Below are 21406 nucleotides of genomic sequence, written 5' to 3'. Positions count from 1 at the left end.
ACTCATGGCTCCTGTAGCTCTGGCCTGCTGCTGTCCCCTGAGCCTACCAGGCACACTTCTGACTCAGTGCCTTCGTGTTGGCAGCTCCCACTCCCTAGAACCCTGCTCCCCAGCTGTCCACAGGGCTCCTTCCCTCAGGTCCTTTGTGTCTGTGCTCAAATGTCACTTCTCAACGAGATCTTCCCTGACCACTCTATCTGAAATTGCATTCCTGGCTGGGTGCAGTGGCTCATACCTATAATCCCAACAGTTTGGGAGGCTGAGGCAGGAAGATCGCTTGAGTCCAGAAGTTCAAGACCAGCCTAGGCAACATAGTGAGAATCCATGTTTAAAAATACATAAATAAAATAAAATTGCATTCCTCCCCCTCCCTCAGGCTTCCATTTCCTCTGTAGCTTCATTTTTCTCCATTGCATCTATCCTCATGTTACTTGTTCATTATTTCTTGCCGCCCCTCCCACAGCGTAAGTTCTACCAGGGCAGGCATCTTTGTTTTATTCACTGCCGAAGCCCCAGAGTCCAGAGCAGTGTCTGGCACCTATGAGGCACTCAACAAGTATCTGTAGATTGCAGGCAAAGCGGACCTATGCCAGCACAGCAACTCAACACTCCTGCTCCAGCTGTCTTCTGTCCAAGGGGTGTTCAGAGCAATAAGAGATGTAAAAGGTGGGCATGAGACCCCTGGGAAGCAGACCCCCTCTGGGTAAGCCCCACCAGATTGCCAAGGCAGCCATGCATAGGACACCTGCGTAACAGGCGCAGGTGCCCTCACAAGATGGGGACAGGGTCTAACAGACCTTCAGCACTGGATGTTCTCAAAGGATGACGTTGCAGGATGGAGGAAGGCCCTGCCAGGCTGCAGGGTCTGGCCACCCTCTTGGGCAGGAATACCAGGCCCTTTAGTGGGGCAGGGAGCCTGCTGGGAGCACCAGTACTCATAGCTGCTCCCACTGGGCCTGCAAAGCCAGTTTGGGGGCCAGGGTAGATCCACTGGAGATCAGATAACAGTTGCCAACACATGGAACGCACCAAGTCCACACTAAATCATTCATCCTCCGAGGTGGACACAGTGGAACCCCATGTTACAGATGAAGACATGTGTCCAGGCACTCAGTCAAGGTCACACTAGACAGCAAGGGGTGGAGCTGAGAGTAGAATGCAGCACCTGCACGTTCACAAAGCTATCCCACCTGCCGTCACTAGGCAGGAGAGAGGCATCCCATTCTGCCCCTCACTAGAGAAATGGTGCCAGCCAGACAGAGGAGGCTGATTTGCTAACCCAAGCCCAGTGCCTTGATGACAGAGGCCCAGGAGGTGTGGGCACAGCTTGTGACTCACATGGTAGCCTCCTTTGCCTGGGAGAAATGTGTGTGAATGAAAGGACCCGGTAACACCCTGGGGCTCACGCAGCTTTGCTGTGGGACCTGCCTTGACAGGAACCTCTGGGCTGGGCTGGGACTGCTTGGATGCAGTGTCAACAGGAGTGGCTGCAGGGACTGACCTCAGGACAGCCAGTGAAGGGGCCCTGAGCTGCAGAACCATGGCCAGGATGCATTAGAATCTATAAGCACTTCTGTGGTTTGGAGCTGTTTGGGGAGGGGGCTCCGTAATAGACTCCATTTCCTGCAGCAGTATTCACGTAACCTTATTCGAGCGCTGTCCCAGGCTGAGACATAGTTAAATAAAAGCATAATTAGTCTCTCTCTGGGTCCTTTTAAAGGAAACATCAAATGGGACCATGCTGATGACTGCATCTTATTGACATAAGTCCTTAAATGGGTAATTGATTTAGCTGTTGATCCAACTATCATCAACCTCAGTACCCTATGATTCCCTTTGGGAAAATGGCGAGACAGCTATTTGTACAGCAGGACTCCTGGTCAAGGACAGGTCAAGAAGTAGGGGGTTGGGGAGGTCTGGGATCCCTACAGCCATCAGGTTAGGGGGGTGGAGTCTCAGAAGGGGTGGGCTGCTAAATCAGAGATGTTAGTCCAGGAGCGGAGGCTAACGCCTGTAATCCCAGCACTTTGGCAGGCTGAGGCGGGAGGATTGCTTGAGCCCAGGAGTTTGAGACCAGCCTGAGTAATATAGCAAGACCCTGTCTCTATTTATAAAAATAAAATTTAAAAATATGAAGAAAAGAGATGTTAGCTCAGCTCAATTCAGCCTGAAGCTGGGGCAGAATCAAACCGTCACTAATCAAGCACTTCGTCTGTTACTTTGCCCAGGCCTGATCCCTAGGAGTCTGGTTTAAGTCAAACCAGGCCTGGGGAGGAGCCACAAACCTGAATTTCCATCCTCTTGGCTGTTGTCTCCCTACAGTGAACATAAGGCAAAATGATCATCCCCAGCCCGTTCTGTGTCACACGAGGATTAACGAAGGAATTCTGCTTGGTGGATCTTCTACCATCAATTAGGCCTAGATGCTGTAAAGTTAGAGGTTACTTTACAGAAAACTGATTAAGATGCAAATAATTTCTGCCCAGTGAATAATACAAGCCTTAGGGTTATGGAACTTTTTATTTTATTTTAAATTTAAAAAAAAAATTTTTTTTTTGAGACAGTGTCTTGCTCTGTCGTCCAGGCTGGAGTACAGTGGTGCCACCTTGGTGGGCTGAAAACTCAGCCTCCCAGATTCAAGTGATTCTCGTGCCTCAGCCTCCCAGATTCAAGTGATTCTCATGCCTCAGCCTCCCAAGTAGCTGGGATTACAGGCACGCACCACCACACCTGGCTACTTTTTGTATTTTTAGTAGAGACCGGGTTTTTCCATGTTGGCCACACTGGTCTCAAACTCCTGACCTCAGCTGATCCGCCCATCTCGGGTTCCCAAAGTGCTGGAATTACAGGTGTGAGCCACTATGCCCAGCCCGGGTTATGGGATTTTAAAAATAAATGCCCTTTAGAATATTAACCAATTTTGTATGTAATTTAGCAATCTTCTATAAGGATTCCTTCCTTTCTCCCCCTTGACTATGTATGTGTCAGTTTTTTGTATTCTTTTTTGCAACCCCATTGGTGGAGGGGGGTTGGGGGCTCCCAGGAGGCCCTGGGCCAGAGGGCTCCTGGGTTGGGGGTGAAACTCAAAATCGATATGTATCTCCAGGCCAGGCCTGAGGGGTGTAGGATGCGGGCCCTTGGGGAGTTGCCACCACCTTTCTCTGTCCCCCAACCCCATGACTTACGAAGGGGAAGGGACTTTTCCAAGGCCACCAGATGGTTAGTGGCTCTTCCCCTATCCCTCCCCCACCCACACCCTAGTATCCTTCTGTACTTTGGAGTTAGAGCAGGTACCCAGATCCTCCGGGGAGGGACTGCGGCCCCTTTCCAGCCCCACCCCAGTGCTTATCTTGGGAACATCGCCCTTGAGCTCTCATCTCCAGGCTGACACCAACCAGGCCTGGAACCTTCTGTGAGGGGTGGGGGGAGGGCAGGGCCATGTCGGGGATGGGTAGATCCAGAATGGGTGAACTGAGGGAGTGGGGGTGATGTCAGAGGGTGGCTGAGGGGCTGAGCTCAGTGTGGACCTGTTGACCTCCTGCTCCCCACCTGAGCCCAGGGCCCACAGACACTTGGTGGAGCTGAAGCTTAGCTTCCAAGTTTATTTCCGGGATCTAGGGAGGAGCTGGCTGATGGAGCGGCCTCCCGAGGAGGTGTCCAACTTATGGCCTGGGGCCCGGCCAGGTCTGACCCTGCTCTCTGTGGTCGTGGGGCAGGTCAGGCAGCATGAAGAGGAGACCTGCCTTCTGGGGGTTTGGGTCACTGCAGGCAGAGACAGCTCGAGTGAGCAGTGTGGGGCAGCCGCCTCTTCCCTCCCCGCCGCCATGGCTGCCCTCACACCTGAGCAGAGCCACCTCCGGCAGGGCCTGGCTTTCCTCCTGCAGGGCCTTCACTTCATCCTGGATGGCCTGGGCCTCCTCCTGGATGGCCTGGGCTCCCTCCTTCAGGCTCTTATACAACAAGGTGGGCTGGACAAAGGGTTGCAGGGCCCGAGGTGGGTAGCCAGCCGTGCAGGACAACCTGAGGCCCCTCTAGGAGAGCTGGGCTGGGAGGCAGGGAGGAGGCAAGACAAAGAAAGGGGGTCCTGGCTCAGGGTCTTACCAGGTTCTGCAGCTTCTCCCCCAGGGCCAGGTTGTGCACTTGGGTGATGTTCAGTGACTCCCGAAGCCTAGGGTTGAAAAACAGACCCCTCCCACCTCAGCCAGGCTTTTGTTCCAGGCAGCACTCCCCACCCCACCCTGACCTCCTGCATCAGCCACCTGGTCCTATAGCCACCTGGGACCAGTGTTTCAGTAAAAGCCCAGTCTTCCTGTTCTGGCAAAACCACAGGTGGGACGGGAATTGTTCTCCCTGAGTGATTGGTAGCAGGGGACCGAGAGAGAGACTAATTATGCTTTTTGTCTTCCTTTGCGAGAGCAGGGCAGGCTGCTTCTATGGGTGGGCTAGAAACCCTCTGAGGCTCCCCTTGGAAGGGGTGGGTGGTAGAGGGCTAGCCACTCCTTTGGGCTGTAGGCAGGGTTGCAACAGGATTCTCTGTGGCTCCAGGCCAGTGACAGGGTCAGTGCTGGAACCAGCCCTGCCTAGGCGCTCCAGGTCAGCTGTGTATGAATGGGAGAGCTGATCACTCAGGTCTATGGCCTGGAAGCCTCCGTCATGCCCTGCCCCCACCTCAGGACCTTTGCTGACAGACGGGGCTCTGACCCCAGCATTACCTGAGAGGGGTGAGCGGCCATGGGATTGTGTGGATCCCAGCTCCAGAGCCCGACATCCAGAGAACAAGCCCCTCCCCCATACTGAACACTCCTCAAGTTCTTGGACGATTAAAGGTGGGGGTTCCTGAATGCCCGTTCACCAGGCACGTGGGCCCTGACTGAAAGCCAGGCCTGGCCTTGGTTGGGGGAAGCCCTGTCACCCTACCTGCTCCCATCTGCCTGCCCAGCTCACCTCATGCAGTCATTCTGCAACTGCCTGATCTCCTTTGAGGTCCGCTGGGGGCCCCAGTCTTCCTGATCTAAGAACTGGTACTCCTGGATCTCCGAGTCCCTGGAGCAAGTGGGTAGTGAAGGTCAGGCCAGAGGGTCTAGGGGATGAGGCAGGTGGGTGGGTGGTATGGGGGTGCCCAGCCAAAGGCCCCGGCTCCAGCAGGCCTCTCTGGGCCTCCTCTCTGCACAGGCCAGGGCTGAGTCCTGGCCCAGGTTTGAATGTTTCTGGGTGTGGGGTGGGGAGAAACACCATCCACCTCCCCCAATTTTGCGCGTGCCTGCACGTGCTCTCTCTCTCTCTCTCTAATGCAGCCTTACGATTCAGGGTCTTTTGGCTCCGTGGGCTCAGAGGTGTTCAGGAGTGTAAACAGGAATGTGACGGTGGGTTCCAGTTGTTCTGAGGAAGGTGGCTTTGCAGAGAAAGTGCCAAGGTGACTGCAGAGGGTCGAGGCTGCTCGCCCAAGAGCCTGGGTTCTCCCACACCCCCTATCCTTGCCATCTCCCTGTCTTTCAGGGGCCTCATCGTCTGTATCCCCCACCCTGTAGGGAAGGCCTGGTAGGAAGTATGAATGGGACCTGTCTAGGAGGCCCTCCAGCGCTGAACTCCCCTGCACCCATTCCTCAGTCCTGAACCCAGGAGCTGGGCCTGGACGCCCTGACAGCTGGAGGCTGGGTGTGACGACGGGGGTTCAGGCCTCCATTCAGATACAGGAAGAATTTCTCTAGCTCTCCTGCCTCCCCTGCCGGCTGCCTTGGGAGGCCCTGGGGTTTCCCGTCACCTCCAAGTTCCGCTCCTTGGAAGCCTGAGGGCCCTTGGGTTCTTGCTCCTCAACAGGCTGCACCACTGGCTTGTTGGCCAGCTTGGAGTGGGCTCTTTGTCTGCCCCTAAGAGACTGAGAGAGACAGAAGCCTGCTAGTCACCCACATCTACCATCCCCCCCCACACCCTTTCTAGCCTGGTCTGGTTTTTGGGGGGCGGCTTCCAGCCTGGCGAGCGTCTATCACCAGCTCTGTCCAGCAAGCCAGACCCCCTCAAAGTGAAAGTTGCCAGATTTAGTAAATACAACATAGGCTCCCCAGTGAAATCTGAATTTCAGCTGAAAATGGATACTTTTTCAGTATCTGTCTCACACAATGTTTGGGATATACTTACACTAAAAAACGATTCACTGTTCATTTGAAATTCAAATTTAACTAGGTGTCCTGTATTTTATCTGGCAGTCCTACCAAACTACATGCTAAAAATATTTTGAGGCTGAGTGCAGTGGCTCATGCCTGTAATCCCAGCACTTTCGGAGGCCAAGGCGGGAGGATCACTTGAGCCCAGGAGTTAGAGACCAACCTGGGCAACATAGCAAGACCCCATCTCTGCAAAAAATTAAAAAATTGGCTGGGCATGGTGGCGTGCGCCTGTAGTGTCAGCTACTTGGGAGGCTGAGGTGGGAGAATCACTTGAGCCTGGGAGATCGAGGCTACACTCAGGTGTGTTTGCATCACTGCATTCCAGCCTGGGCTTCAGAGCGAGACTCTCAAAAAAAAAAAAAAAAAGCGGAAGTTAATAGAATTGTGGCTATTTTTCACCCCGGTATTTTTCAGAATCTTGTGCATCTACTGGCCAAGTAACCACAGACATGGTCCTTCTTCACACTGAGTCCACCTGCACCTCTAGATCCCCATGGACTTGTGGCAGGGGGGCTTGTGGCATGGGCTTGTGGCTGTGTTATATTGTACCTCTCTAGGCAGCCTAAAATTACACAATTCCTGACCACGTGACATAAACCGACAGCTCTGCAGAGGGCCCCGTAACCCTGGAAAGTCCCTGAGCTCCAGCGTGGTATGGCTGCTGGAGAATAGGCAGCTCTGTCACCAGGGGAGTCTGGCTGCATATAACAAGATCCACAGAACGATGGAGAGTCGTGCCTCTGAGAACCTCACTTTGGAAATGGCTTAAAGAAACAACTCCAAATAAAAGTAATTCACGTGGACAACCACAGTAGCTGATTTACACCATGAAGAAAAACTGGAAGGGGCCTAAAAGGCCCAAATATAAGAAGTGGTAAGGAAACAAAGACTTCTTCACACGGTAGGATAGAATTCACTCATGGGCTTACTGGTCCCTGTAAACATTGCCTGTGGCACAGGCCTTGGGAACATATAGATGGACACAACCTGGTTCTGCCCAGAAGTTCCCGGAGGATGAGGGAGGCCTCGGGTTTGCAGCTGACCACAGTGCAGGGAGATGAGCCACACAGAGGTTTGTACAGAGCCCTGGCTGCAAGAGGAGGGAGCCATGCACTCTGCTTTGGAGCTCCAGAAAGACTGCACACAGGATGTGCCGCCGGGTCTCAAACAAGGAGGCAGGGGAAACCGGAAGAGGGAACAGTGTAAGCAAGAGCCGTGGGGTCCTGCGAAGGGCCCATGACAGGGCCTGGGCTGTAGCCCACAGGGGACGAGGAGGCATGGGGATCTTTGTGTGTCTGTTATGTGGGCTGTTTGGCCATAGTTCAGAGGGTAGGTGGAAGGAGTAGACACTGGGGGCGGGATGCCAAGGGCCTTGAAAGTGAAGAGAGGCAAGCCACCAACTGCTGCATGTGACAAGTGTCTAAACTCTGTTAATCCTGGAGAAGGTGTGCATGAGACCCTGTCACACCACAAAAGTGGGTCTTAATGGTGGTATGGGCTGGGTACCAGTGTACCCACATAGGGTTGCCAAATAAAACACAGAATGCCAGGTTAAATTGGGATCTCAGATAAACGATGAATTTTTTTTTTTTCGAGACTTTATTATTTACTTTTGAGACAGGGTCTCACTTTGTCGCCCAGGCTGGAGTGCAGTGGCACCCTCATGGCTCACTGCAGCCTCGACTTCCCAGGCTCAGATGATTCTCCCACCTCAGCCTCCTGAGTAGCTACAACTGCAGGCCCGGCACCACACCCAGCTAATTTGTGTATTTTTTTGTAGAGACAGGGTTTCACCATGTTGCCCAGACTGGTCTCGAACTCCTGGGCTCAAGCGATCCTCCTGCCTTGGCCTCCCAAAGTGCTGGGATTATAGGCACAAGCCACTGCACCCAGCCAGGTTGAGAATTTCTTCTCCAAAATGCCTATCTAGAAGTGTTTTGGATTTCAGATTTCTTAGGATTTTGGAATATTAGCATTATCTGAAAATCCAGAATCCAAAATGCTACAGTGAATGTCAGGGCAGTGCTCACAGTTTGGGATTTCGGATTTTCTTTTCTTTTTTTTTTTTTTTGATACAGAGTCTCGCTCTGTTGCCCAGGCTGGAGTGCAGTGGTGCAATCTTGGCTCACTGCAAGCTCTGCCTCCCAGGTTCACGCCATTCTCCTGCCTCAGCCTCCCGAGTAGCTGGGACTACAGGCGCCCGCCACCACGCCCGGCTAATTTTTTGTATTTTTTAGTAGAGATGGGGTTTCACCGTGTTAGCCAGGATGGTCTCAATCTCCTGACATCATGATCTGCCTGCCTTGGCCTCCCAAAGTGCTGAGATTATAGGCGTGAGCCACCGTGCTCGGCCGGGATTTTGGATTTTCAACCCACATATGCATACCCCATATGTGGTATGGAACATACTTGTACTAGAAAACTATCTATTATTTCTCTGATTTGGGAAATGCTTATTCTTTTTTTTTTCCTGGGGACAGTCTCGCTTTGTTGCCCAGGGTGGAGTGTAGTGGCGCGATCTTGGCTCACTGCAACCTCTGCCTTCCGGGTTCAAGCGATTCTCCTGCCTCAGCCTCCTGAGTAGCTAATTTTTGTATTTTTAGTAGAGACGGGGTTTCACCATGTTGGTCAGGCTGGTCTCGAACTCCTGACCTCGTGATCTGCCTGCCTCGGCCTCCCAAAGTGCTGGGATTGCAGGCAGGGGCACTCTTAACTCTTAAAAAATTGTGTTGTTTATCTAAGATTCAGGTTTAAGTGAGCATCTTGTATTTTTTGCTAAATCTAGCAACTCTAACACTATGGCCACATGTTGGTGCCCATCAGAGGACACTGGGAGGCATGAAAAGCTCCATGGTTACCAGTTGGTACGTGAGGAGGATGAGCAGATAGACAGACAGACAGGACTGGGGTCCTCTCAGGGTCCCACCAGCCAAGCACAGACAGATGCTTAATTCAGACTTGGACAGAAGATAGCTCAGGACCCGGATTTCAGTCCTGCTCTGCTGCTCATAGGTGGGGCAGCTGCAGGAACTCGGGCTCAGCTTCCTAGCCTGTGAAATGGGTATTCAACTCCACAAATATTGATTGAGCCCTAACTTTGTTAAAGGCCCTTCCCTGAATGTTGAGAAGGTACAAAAATGAATCTCCTCCTTTGAGGGGTTAATCACAGGCTGGGTAAAATGCTACTACCCATCAGTGATGAGGAACTCTGCTGGCTGCTTTGCATATGACATCAAACTCCTGACCAACTCCGTGAGAGAGATGGAATTGGCCTCACTTTTCAGAAGAGAAAACCATGGCTCGAGAAGAGTCTCAGATGTGGGTGGACTGATCCCCAAGTAGGTGGCTGTCAGGGAGCCTGCCAACCTGTCAGCCACACTGTGGAGAGGGGAAGGCAGCCTGGTCTAGGCCCACGTGTTGAGAGAACCACCAGGCCTGAGCCAAAGCCTCATCTGAAGGGGTGGTGAGCCACCGGGCTGAGGACCCAGGTGAGGAGGCAGGGGTCCGTAGGCTGTGTGGGGAACTGCCCTGTGGAGAGGGGGGGTGAAGTCCACCCTCCAAGAAATGGGGACAGGTGTGAGCCATGGGGCTGGCTTCAGACCTCACATGCACACTGGTGGGACTAGAATTTGTGCTGTGGGAGGCTCATGACTGAGGCGGGGTGCCAGGTGCCATCACTCCTGACTCCACCTGTGCCCCTCCTACCAGGCACTCAGAGGCTCTCTGAAGCCCCTGTCCCCAGCCCCCACTGGAGGGGCACACCTGCCCAGGCTGGTAGGAAACCACCATATCCACTTACTCCATGATGTGCCTGGACACTGGGGGACAGAGACAAATACGACCTTGCCTCCAGCCTGAGCTGGAGTTTACACAGCTACTGTGTAAACGTGTGTGCAGAGCAGACAGAATGGAGCTTGAAGGTGCTATGATGGAGGTCTGTGTGGACTTCTGGGACTTAAAAAGGGAGGGAATGGTCAGTTCTACTTGAAAATTGTTCATTGAGTACTTACCATGCACTAAGTGCTTTACTTATGTTATCTCATTTTTTTTTTTTCTTTTTTTTTTTTTTTTTTGAGATGGAGTTTCTCTCTTTCACCCAGGCTGGAGTGAAGCGGCATGATCTTGGCTCACTGCAACCTCCACCCGCCAGGGTTCAAGTGATTCTCCTGCCTCAGCCTCCCGAGTAGCTGGGATTACAGGTGCCCGCCACCATGCCCGGCTAATTTTTGTATTTTTTAGTAGAGACGAGGTTTCACCATCTTGGCCAGGCTGGTCTTGAACTCCTGACCTCAAGCGATCCAACCACCTCGGCCTCCCAAAGTGCTGGGATTACAGGTGTGAGCCACCGCGCCCGGCTGGCTCATTTTTAAACACTGTGGCATAGGTATTATTATTGTCCTCATTTTACTGTTAAGGAAACTGAGGCACAGCAGAGTCTAATTATTATCATTTGCCTGGGGTCATAAAGCTAGAAGCTGGCAGAGCCAGGATTCAAACCCGGTTGGATTGCAGAACCTGTGCTCTTTGCTTTCACCAGGGTGGGGCAGGTGGGGAGGAAAGGCTGAGCAGGGGTGACACGTGAGCCAGACTTAATGACGCGGGGCTCCCCAGGTGACGCAGGAGCGGGGAAAGACACAAGAGGCAGAGAGCAAAGGTTCAGAGGCAGGGACCTCCAAGCAGCTCGCGGCCTGCGGTGGGTCTGTGGGCTGAAGCCTGGACATCAGCCTTGGCCTGGAGTCCTCATGAGCCCCACTAAGGTGTCAGGAGCCTCCTAGACCAGCCAGGGTTCTGGGGTGCAAACAGGAAACAATGCTGGCTGATTTGAGCAAAAAGGAGTTTATTGGGAGGATGCTGGGGAGTCACAGAACTCACGGGAAGAAGAGACTTCAAAGGGCAGGCACTGTAGGGCGCCGACTGCCAGAACTAGGACAGGGGAGGGCCTGCAGACAGACAAACACACATTCCCCACACCAGACACTGCTGGACAGGCGGTGCTTTCATCCCTCCTCACATCCATCACTCAAGGTGGAGAATCTGATCAGTTTAAGTCCTGGTTGCCGGGATCAGGGAGAGCAAGCATCTGGGATATTCACTCCCACCGAGTGGCTGGGGTCCTGCAGACAGCGCATCCCTGGAGGCTGAGACGCTGCTGGGCAGCCAGACACCAGCGACCATCCATTCCGCTGCTGCATGGAGCATGGGAAGTCAGCAGAGGTTTCTGTTTTGGCTGGAGTGCAGTGGCACAATATCAGCTCACCGCAACTTTCACCTCCTGGGTTCAAGCCATTCTCCTGCCTCAGCCACTCAAGTAGCTAGGATTACAGGTACCCGCCACCACGCCCAACTAATTTTTCTATTGTTAGTAGAGACGGGGTTTCACCATGTTGGCCAGGCTGGTCTTCAACTCCTGACCTCAAGTGATCCACCAACCTTGGCCTTCCAAAATGCTGGGATAACAGGTATGAGCCACTGCGCCTGGCCCAATTTCCTCCTTTTTAAGGCTGAATAATATTCCACTGTATTCATAGGTCACACTTTATCCATTCAGCTGCTGGTAGACATTTGTGTTGTTTCCAGCTTTTTGGTTATTGTTGAATAATGCTGCTAGGAACATGGTGTACAAATCTATTCCAATGCCTGCTTTCAACTTTCTCTGGTCTTATTACACTCAGATGTGAAATTGTATTAAAAGGTTTTAAAGGCCAGGCATGGTGACACATGCCTGTAGTCTCATCTACTTGGGCGGCTGAGGTGGAAGGATGGCTTGAGTCTGGGAAGTTGAGGTTGCAGTGAGCCCAGATCACAATGCTGCAGTCCAACCTGGGCGACGGAGCCAGACCTTGTCTCGAAAAAAAAAAAAAAAAAAAAAAAAAGGCAGGGGTTTTGGCTGGACACGGTGGCTCACACTTCTAATCCTAGCACTTTAGGAGGCCGAGGAGGGTGGATCACCTGAGGTCGGGAGTTCAAGACCAGTCTTACCAACATGGAGAAACCCCGTCTCCATTAAAAACACAAAATTAGCTGGGCATGGTGGCGCATGCCTGTAATCCCAGCTACTCAGGAGGCTGAGGCAGGAGAATCACTTGAACTCGGGAGGCGGAGTTTGTGGTGAGCCGAGATCATGCCATTGCACTCCAGTCTGGGTGACAAGAGTGAAACTCCGTCTCAAAAAAAAAAAGGGTTTTAAGGAGGGGAGAAAGGCCCAGCGCGCCAGCCACGGTGATTCACACCTATAACCCCAGCACTTTGGGAGGCCGAGTTGGGCGGATCACCTGAGGTCAGGAGTTCAAGACCAGCCTGGCCAACATAATGAAATCCCGTCTCTACTAAAAATAGAAAAATTAGCTGGGCATGGTGGCGGGCACCTGTAATCCTAGCTACTCGGGAGGCTGAGGCAGGAGAATCGCTTGAACCCAGGAGGTGGAGGTTGCAGTGAGCCGAGATTGAGCCACTGCACTCCAGCCTGGGCAACAAAAGCGAAACTCCATCTCAAAAATAAAAATAAAAAATTAAGGAGGGGAGAAACGGGATCATATTGTGTGTTTTAGGAAATGTGTTCTAGCTGCAGTGCGGACAGTGTGGAGACACAGCAGCCCAAGGGAATGACCCACAGGAGGCTAGTGCAATTGTCTAGTGGCTGTGGGGTGGGGGGATGTTGAGGGGGATGGGGCTGGCCACATGGGGTGAAAGAAGGAGCTGGTCCTGGGTTCCTGGCCAGTGTGACTGTGTCAGCTTGTGGCTCTACTAATGGCACAGAGAACACAGGAACAGGCAAGCTGCTGGATGAGCAGAGCTTCAGATGACTTCCTGAAAGGCAGTTCTAGATACTGATTTGTAGCTTAGGACAGTTTTAGGTTGGAGATAAAGATGGACAAGTCTTGAGCAAGGAGGCAGTCCACAGAGCGAGGCTACCCGGCAAGAGCAGGCAGGTGGGAAAGAGGGTCCGGGACTGAGGCCTGGTATGCAGACATTTCAGGAAAAGCCAAGAAAAAGGAGCTAGCAGTGCCATAGCCCCAAAGAGGGTGTCCTGGCAGAGGCCCGAGCTTAGTATGTTGGACATTAGGACATCACTGGTTACCTTTGTCTGAGCTGTTAAAAAGAGCGATGAGGGCATTGGGAATAAATTCAAAGGAAGTAAACAGCAACTTGGAACATTCCTTCAAGCTTAAAAGGAGGGAGTAATGGTGGTAGCTAACGACAGATGCTGGTCGACTTCTGGTTGTCTTTTGAGACAGGGTCTTTACTCTGTCGCCCAGACTGGAGTGCAATTACGTCACCATGGCTCACTGTATCCCTGACCTCCCAGGCTCAGGTGATCCTCCCACCTCAGCCTCCTGAGTAGCTGAACTACAGATATGTGCCACCACACCCATTTATTTTTTTACATTTTTTGTAGAGTCAGGGTCTCCCTATGTTGCCCAGGCTGGTCTTGAACTCCTGAGCTCAAGTGATCCTCCTGCCTCAGCTTCCCAAAGTGCTAGGATTACAGGTGTCAGCCACTGTGCCCAGCCTGGTTGTCGTTTTTTAACAACAAAGCAAATAATAGCCATTTAGGACTTGGAAGAAAAAGAGGAGGAAGGTTTCAGAGACAAGATAATTGGATCAAAAACCAAAGTGGAAAGCCTAGCCTTGAAGAGGGGACCCATCTCCTCTGGGTGGGGGAAGGAGGTCAAAGTGGATTAAGTCTGTGGAGAACTTACTGGCTTTGATTTGTTTGGATGACTAGGAGGCAAGTACAAGTGTGGAGGATGGGATGGAAGGCTGGTCTGTGCCACCCGCCTGTAGGGTCCTAGCCTTACCTAAGGCCAAGTGGGAGAATTTCCAGGCATCAGCATCTTTGATCAGCTTCCCAGGGGTCCCACAGCACCTGCTGCTACACAGCGTCCAGTCTGGACCATGGAGTAAGCAACTTGGGCTCCTTCAAAGGAGCCTGAAAGGGAATGGGGAACGAGGGCTGGACTCGGGAGGGTGTTTGCTTCCCAGGCATCTCCCGTGGGCACTGGGGGAGCTCTTAGCACTCTCACCCCAGACCCAACTTTCTTCCTCCTGGAAGAGGAGACTGGGGACTGGACAGAAATAAACAAGACACGGGGCAGGACAGGCCAGGCGCAGTGGCTCACATCTGTAATCCCAGCACTTTGGGAGGCGGAGGAGGGCAAATCACTTGAGGTCAGAGTTCGAGACCAGCCTGGCCAACATGGTGAAACCTCGTCTCTAATAAAAATATAAAAATTAGCCAGGCGTGGTGGTGGGCACCTGTAACCCCAGCTACTTGGGAGGCCGAGGCAGGAGAATCGCTTGAACGCGGGAGGCAGAGGTTGCAGTGAGCTGAGATCACGCCACTGGACTCCAGCCTGGGCAACAGAGCTAGACTCCGTCTCAAAGAAAGAAAAAAGTGTGTGGGGCACAGTGATCTACCATGGGGCGAATGGGGGAAGCAGGGCTGGGAGTGCCTGGACAAAGGGACAACCCCAGAGATGCAGCCCACCGGAGGCCTGGCCGTACCTTCGGCTCTGCCTGTGACTCAATAAAAGAAACAGTCCATGAACAGGCAGAAACTCTTTAATCAGGCTTTTTTCCAACTCTAAAACAAAATCTCATTTTTTCCTTAAATTTAGTTCCTCAGGAACAGAGAAGTTTGCAATGATGATCTCAACTCCGCATCATCTGGTGACCCCTGATTCTGCAGGACTAAGACATTTCCCAAGAGTTCTGCTGCATCAGCCAGTGAGGACAAGAGTTCTTCAGTGCGGTCCAGCTCAAGGACACCTAGGCTTCCCTGGCAAGGGGGCTTGCTTGCAGGTCTGACCAAGCACAGAGCGTTGAGCAGATGGCCTGGGACTCCCAGGCCTGGCAGAGGGTTTTATTAGGGCCCGCCTGGCCTGCACCGTTTCATCCAAGTACCCTGACCCAGCACTCATCTTCCCTGGCATTCTGTGTTATCCACCAGCTCCTCTGCACACCTCAGCGTCTACTTCCACGAACTTCTAAACATCAAAAGGTACAACGGCCAGGGGTGCGGCAGGAGAGTCGGGGGCAGGGCAGCCTTCAAATCCACACTATTGCATCCACAGGATTGAAAGAAGAGAAAGATGGGGAAATCCTCCAGAGACCATGAGATGCATCGAGGCAGTGTTCTCACGAGAGAGGATAGTGACGCCAAAAACTAAAATTGCTATCAGCCCCCGCCGCTGTCTGGTACGCGAGGAAACTTTCCGAGGACTTTACAAGCATAGTCGCAAAATGCTGGTAGGACTGGGACTCTTCAACTTTTTCTTCTAGGGCCAAGTAGACTCTGTGTAACTTATTTTATAAGAAATGGGTGTGGGTGACAAGAGGGGCCACCTTCCACTCCTGCAGCAGAGTGGTAAGACTCCAGCGTGGGCCCTGTGCAAGGGACCAGCCCAGAGGCCGTGTGCCACAGAAACCCACCGCACCTGGTGGTCACACCCTGAAATGCACCCTTTGCTCCAAGCAGCCAGCGCCCTGTCAACCTGGCATTTACCAAACATCTCAACAGCAGACCAGAACTAGAAAACACAGCTTCTGTGTAGTACACACTTATGGTCTGAGACCCAACTAAGGCTCCCCACATCCTTCAAAACTCAGACTCCACAGGCTGAATGTCCAGCTTCTTCCTCCAAGACAGAATTGCCCTCAGCCCACGAATTCTCTCTGGGACTATTTACAGAATCGAAGGGGAAACCCATGAAACCGAAAACCTCTTTGCACAGGTGGGTTCAGGAAGAAAGCCACCAACAGAAGCCAACTCACGAGGGAGAGGCCGAGGCTGGCAGAGCCCCTGGGCCTATTTCCAAGCAGCCACCCCTCCCAACAAGAGCAGAGGTACCCCTCATCTCAAACCTCAGCCCTTTAACTTCTGGCTGGGCCACTGATTCTCCTCCCCAGTCTGCGGCCCATCTGGAAACTGGCTGCGGTACTTTGGGGAGATAGGAAGGACAGGACGACAAGAGACAGGACATCAGCGAGTGGCTGGGCCAGGCGGCCCCATTTCCTAAAACCAAGATGGCTGCTGCTGCTGCCCAAGCCCTCAAAGGCAGACAGGCCTCATGTGCAGCACCAGCACACACACAGGTAACAAGACCAGGGGAGGGGAACCTAAGTGTCCTCTCCACAGAGAGGGGCTATGTACAGGACAGGAGGGAGAGTCTGGCCGGGTGCACCCCCCACTGCATCTCATTCAACCAGGAGATCAAACTGCTCAGCAGCTTCAAACTCGGCATTCATGGCCGCAGCCCACTCATCCAGCTCCGTTTTCTGAGGGAAGAGAAATGGGGAGCAGGTGAGTGAGAAGGGAACATGGTGGCTGGAGCATCTCATCCACACCCTGCAGGTGCTGCCTATCCCCCAAAAGAGCCAGAGCCCCAGCCCTGCACGTGTGCCGGAGCACACGGCAGAGCAAAACCCCTGCCTCTCACTCACCAAGATCTCTGGCATCTTCTTCTTCTTACGTTTCTGTTTCTCGGGTGGTGGGGAGATTCCAGGGAGAGTCATGTCTGGGGCCCAGGGCTTTGCACAGACCCTGGGGACCTCGGTGAATTTGGAGCACACCACTGGCGAGACTCTGGACAAGTCTTCTGCCCCCAGCAGCCCCTCGAAGCCAAAGAAGGACCGGCGGCCTGGGGTGGAGGTAGAGGCAGAGCCCAGGGTCTCTAGCCGGCTGTAGGAACGCCTGACTTTCTTAGACATTTCCAAGTCTCTGGCATCCAGCTCTTCTTCCTTGGAGCTGGACTCGGCCTCAGGGTTCGGCACAGGAGTGCTGGTGGGGGTGGCAGGGACGCTGTGTGTCTTGAAAAGGTCCTCCTTAGTAAGCTCCCTGCCAGGGGGCTCGTTTTCTTTCTCCAAGAAAAAGGCAATCTGCACCAGGACAGAAGAGAGGAGGCCCTCAATACTTAGCTGGACTGCTTACTTCCAGAAAAGCCCGAGAAGATTCAGGGTGGAAAGAAAGACCCACAGGACACACACTTTTTTTTTTTTTTTTTTTTGAGACGTTGTCTTGCACTGTTACCCAGGGTGGAGTGCAGTGGCGCGATCTCAGCTCACTGCAAGCTCCGCCTCCAGGGTTCACGCCATTCTCCTGCCTCAGCCTCCCGAGTAGCTGGGACTACAGGCGCCCGCCACCACGCCCGGCTAATTTTTTGTATTTTTAGTAGAGATGGGGTTTCACCGTGTTAGGCAGGATGGTCTGGATCTCCTGACCTCTTGATCCGCCCGCCTTGGCCTCCCAAAGTGCTGGGATTACAGGCGTGAGCCACCATGCCCAGCCCCAGGACACACACTTTTTTTAAGGAAGAGACAAATCAGACCCTGAAAGAGACATGGGGAGAAAAAAACAACCCACCATTGCTTCCGAGGAGTCTGCTTTTGTGGCATAAGTGGACTTGCCCCCATCTGCTGGTGCTGTCGATTGTTTCCAAAATGTGCCCAGCATCCAGCCTCCCCTCCGACCAACTCAAGCCCTCACTAGGTGTCTTCTAGACCAACTCAGCAACTTTTTTGTTTTGTTTTGTTTCCGGATATAGGGTCTCAACTCTGATGCCCAGGCTGGAGTGCAGTGGCACAATCATGGCTCACTGCAGCCTCAGCCTCCAGGGCTCATACAATCCTCCTACCTCAGCCTCTGAGTAGCCAGGACTACAGGCATATCCCACTCTGTCTGGCTGATTTTTTTTTAGTTTCTTTGTAGAGTCGGGGGGTCTCCCTATGTTGCCCAGGCTGGTCCCAGCAACCTTCTGATTTCTCTCCCCATTTCTGCCCTTGCCTGCTGTGGTCCATCTGCCACACAGCTGATGAAGATTGTCCTAAATGTCCACTCAGTCCATAAGTATTTATCAGTCACCTGTCCTGTGCCAGGCACTGGGAACACAGCAGGGAATAAAACAGAGAAAACCCCTGCCCCATTCTAAGAGAAAAACAGATAAGAAAATTCAATATTATGTTAGCAGTTTCAAGCACTACAGGAAAACACAGAACAGGAGAGAGTGCTTGGGGCAGGTTAGAATTGCAAAAAGATAAAGGTCAATACACGCCTCACTGAGGTGACATTCAAGCTTCAACTTGAAGGAGGTGTGGGAGTGACTCATGGCCAAGTGTTCTAGGCAGTGGGAACAGAAGGTGCAAAAACCCTGAGGCCACAGCGTACTAGTCAGGGTCAAACAACAAGGAGGCCAGTGTGGCTGAAGTGAAGGAAAGAGGAAGAAACTGAAGATGAAGTTCAAGAGATAATGGGTGGCCAGACATGGTGGTTCGCGCCTATAATTCCAGCACTTTGGGAGGCTGAGGTGGGTGGATCACCTGAGGTCAGGAGTTTGAGACCAGCCTGGCCAACATAGTGAAACCCCGTCTCTACTGAAAATACAAAAAAAATTAGCCAGGTGTGGTGGCAGGTGCCTGTAAGCCCAGCTACTCGGGAGGCTGAGGCAGGAGAATCGGTTAAACCTGGGAGGCGGAGGATGCAGTGAGCCGAGATTGTGCCATTGCACTCCAGCCTGGGTGACAGTGCGAGACTCCATCTCAAAAAAAAAAAAAAACAAAAAAACAAAAAAACAAAAAACAGGGAAGCTGAACAAATTGTTGGTGGTCACCGCTGACTACCACTTCCTCATCCTCTATAGTCAAGCAGTCACCCAGGTCCTGGCAACTTTATCCTGCTCGATGTACCATGAATCTCAGTCAATCAACAAGAATGAGTGGCTACTAGGAAAGGCAGAAGTCCCTACCCTCAAGGTGCCTATGTTCTTAGAGGAGAGAGAAAGACACCAAACATGCAAGAAAATACAGTATAAGAACTGATAAGGATCAGGCACAGTGGCTCATACCTGTAATCCCAACACTTTAGGAGGCCAAGGTGAGAGGATCACTTGAGCCCAGAAGTTCAAGACCAGCCTGGGCAATATAGTGAACCCTCATCTCTATAAAAAAAAATTAGAGAAAACATAAAAAAATTAGCCAGGCATGGTGGCATGCGACTGTAGTCCCAGCTACTTGAGAGGCTGAAGAGGGAGGATCTGCAGTGAGCCAAAATCTCGCCACTGTGCTCCAGCCTGGGTGGCAGAACAAGACCCTGTCTTTAGAACTGGTAAGGCCTAAGAGAATTACATAGAGAAATGTGACAGCAATAGGGTAAGGGTGGTTAGGGAAGGCCTCTGGGGGGCGATTCCCTCTGAACCCCGTACTGTGTATCATCCTGGCTTTAGCTCACGCCCTTGGCTTCATGCTTCAGAATTCCCAGACTTCACGTCATTCCACTGGTCTTGGAGCCCCAGAGTAGCCCTTCTCAAAACCGTTCTCCCCACAGCCCCCAGAGGGGTCTTTCTTAAAACGCTCAAACTTGACTCAGTCACTACCTTACCCAGAACTCTCCAAAGGCTGCCCACAGACCCAAGAATGATGCCCAAGCCATGAGTGTGGCTTTTGTGCCTCATCAGGATCTGGTCTGCCTTAGGGTGCTCCCTCGTCTGCTGAGGTCTGCGGCAGACACTAAACAAATTGCTATTCCTCGAACCTTGTGATTTTTCTTTAAATTCCCAATCTCTGCAAACATGGCTTCTTTGGCCTGGAACACCCCTACTTGTCTTTTTTTTTTTTTTTTTTTTTTTGAGATGGAGTCTCGCTTTGTCACCCAGGCTGGAGTGCCGGGGCGTGATCTTGGCCCACTGCAACCTCTGCCTCCTGGGTTTAAGCGATTCTCCTGCCTCAGCCTCCTGAGTAGCCGGGACTATAGGCATGTGCCACCATGCCTGGCTAATTTTTGTATTTTTAGTAGAGACAAGGTTTCACCATGTTGGCCAGGCTGGTCTTAAACTCTTGACCACAAGTGATCTGCCCGCCTCAGCCTCCCAAAATGCTAGGATTACAAGCGTGAGCCACTGCACCTGGCCTCTACTTGTCTTTAAAGACTCAGTTTAAATGTTTCTTCTTCCATGAAACATTCCCTGAACCACATGGTCTGAGTTAGCTACCATCATAGCATCTAGTATTCCTTATTGCAGTCCCAGTACACAACGTTGTCATCACTTGTCATTGGTCTTTCTCCCCAATTGACTCTAAGCCCTATCAGCTCTCAAAGGAGTTCACATTTCTCAGTCAGTATGTCTTCAAATTGTCTATTAATGAAACATCCTTTGATAATAACTTCTGCTAAAACTGTAAAAATGTCATAGACATGATTTATCTCAGAACACCTATAAATGAAAGCTGAAGGCAAAATGGATTAGAAAGGCAGTACGTGGAGTTAAGACACAGCTCAGCTTTTAAAGGAAGTTCCAGGAAAATGGTAGAAGTACACAAGGCATAAAAAGTTGAGTGTATTAAGTCTTCAGGGAGTAATCAAGACTGGCAATGCATGCAGGTGCCCACAGGCAAACTGTTTTTGCAGTACTGCAAAACAGCTCCCTGGGCAGATGTGAGCAGCCAATGTGTGCTGTCCAGCTCTAGAGTGACCCAGATTCTACTTAATTAAGTAGATGAAAGTGAACTCACCCTAGGGCTCCTGCGAGGTGATTGGACAGCTGGGACCTGCGGGGGACAATACCAATTGATCACATAGCTGGTCCCCAGTTTTGCCCACCTACCCACCCACAACACTCTCCTTAGCCTTTACCTCTACAGCATGGGCCACGATCCTCTTTAAGACGATGGGCTTTCTGATTGCAGCCGCACTGGGTGTCTGGAGAAGAGGGATGAACGTGAGCTCAAATTAGGTGAGGGGCCACAAGGGGAGGAAGTGAGAAATCTGGGGCTCACCTTCGGCCAGATTTCAGGGAGGATGCTTGGGAGTTCAGAGCCTGATTTCCGCTGGGACCTCCGCAGAGGCTTAGTGGGAGATGGGGCCCTTGGCCCTGGAAAGAGAAAAAAGTTAAGTGGTAGAGGAGGACTCTAGACCTTAGAGTCCAGAGAACAGATTCTAGAGACAGCGAGAAGATTCCCAAACAAGCCCTTTTAAGGGTGCCTCCTCCGGCGGCGGCAGCGGGAGGGAAGGGCCATCTTTCACGGGACTGCGTCCCCCAAACGGCTCGACCTCACGTCTCCCGCGCGCCCTCCGCTCACCGGAGCGCTGAGCGGCTCCTCCGGACCGCGTTCGCCTCCCAGACATAACTAGGCTCCGTCTCGAGCTCCTCCAGCGCCGCCGCCCCGGGCGCGCGCCAACCGAGAAGGCCACTCGCAGCAAAAAACGTTCGAATTACCCGCCCTGTGGGAAAGGAAGCGGAAGTGACGTAAGG

At 52.3% G+C, this 21406-nt stretch overlaps 1 protein-coding gene across 3 annotated transcripts; it reads right to left on the bottom strand.

The window, feature by feature from the left end:
- Nucleotides 1–3582: 3582 nt before the first annotated feature.
- Nucleotides 3583–21364, bottom strand: CDCA5 (cell division cycle associated 5). 3 transcript variants are annotated; one of them, XM_054525651.2, is made up of 11 exons: nucleotides 21234–21364; nucleotides 20931–21025; nucleotides 20788–20853; nucleotides 20667–20702; nucleotides 16608–17042; nucleotides 5762–5875; nucleotides 5301–5392; nucleotides 4945–5043; nucleotides 4102–4168; nucleotides 3841–3968; nucleotides 3583–3762 (listed from the first exon to the last, which is right to left on the bottom strand). In XM_054525651.2, exons 1-11 carry the CDS (start codon nucleotides 21277–21279, stop codon nucleotides 3663–3665), a joined length of 1278 nt encoding a protein of 425 aa, XP_054381626.1. In that variant the 5' UTR covers nucleotides 21280–21364; the 3' UTR covers nucleotides 3583–3662. The 3 variants fall into 3 exon arrangements, with proteins under 3 accessions (XP_054381626.1, XP_054381625.1, XP_024111473.2); XM_054525650.2 differs by having other exon boundaries at nucleotides 3587–3968; XM_024255705.3 differs by lacking the exons at nucleotides 3583–3762; nucleotides 3841–3968; nucleotides 4102–4168; ... (1 more) ...; nucleotides 5301–5392; nucleotides 5762–5875 and adding an exon at nucleotides 14711–16442.
- Nucleotides 21365–21406: the final 42 nt, after the last annotated feature.

This window comes from Pongo abelii, chromosome 9 (assembly GCF_028885655.2).
Source record: "Pongo abelii isolate AG06213 chromosome 9, NHGRI_mPonAbe1-v2.0_pri, whole genome shotgun sequence".
NCBI lineage: Eukaryota > Metazoa > Chordata > Mammalia > Primates > Hominidae > Pongo > Pongo abelii.
Note: the sequence above shows the minus strand (reverse complement) of the source record. Positions and strands in the feature narration are given on the sequence as shown.

Coding starts and splice junctions, on each gene's coding strand:
- CDCA5 (XM_054525650.2), bottom strand. CDS start 21,279: ATGTCTGGGAGGCGAACGCGGTCCGGAGGAGCCGCTCAGCGCTCCG. Junction 21,026..21,233: donor AGGAGCCGCTCAGCGCTCCG/GTGAGCGGAGGG, acceptor TTCTCTTTCCAG/GGCCAAGGGCCCCATCTCCC. Junction 5,393..5,761: donor CCAAGGAGCGGAACTTGGAG/GTGACGGGAAAC, acceptor TTCTCTGCAAAG/CCACCTTCCTCAGAACAACT.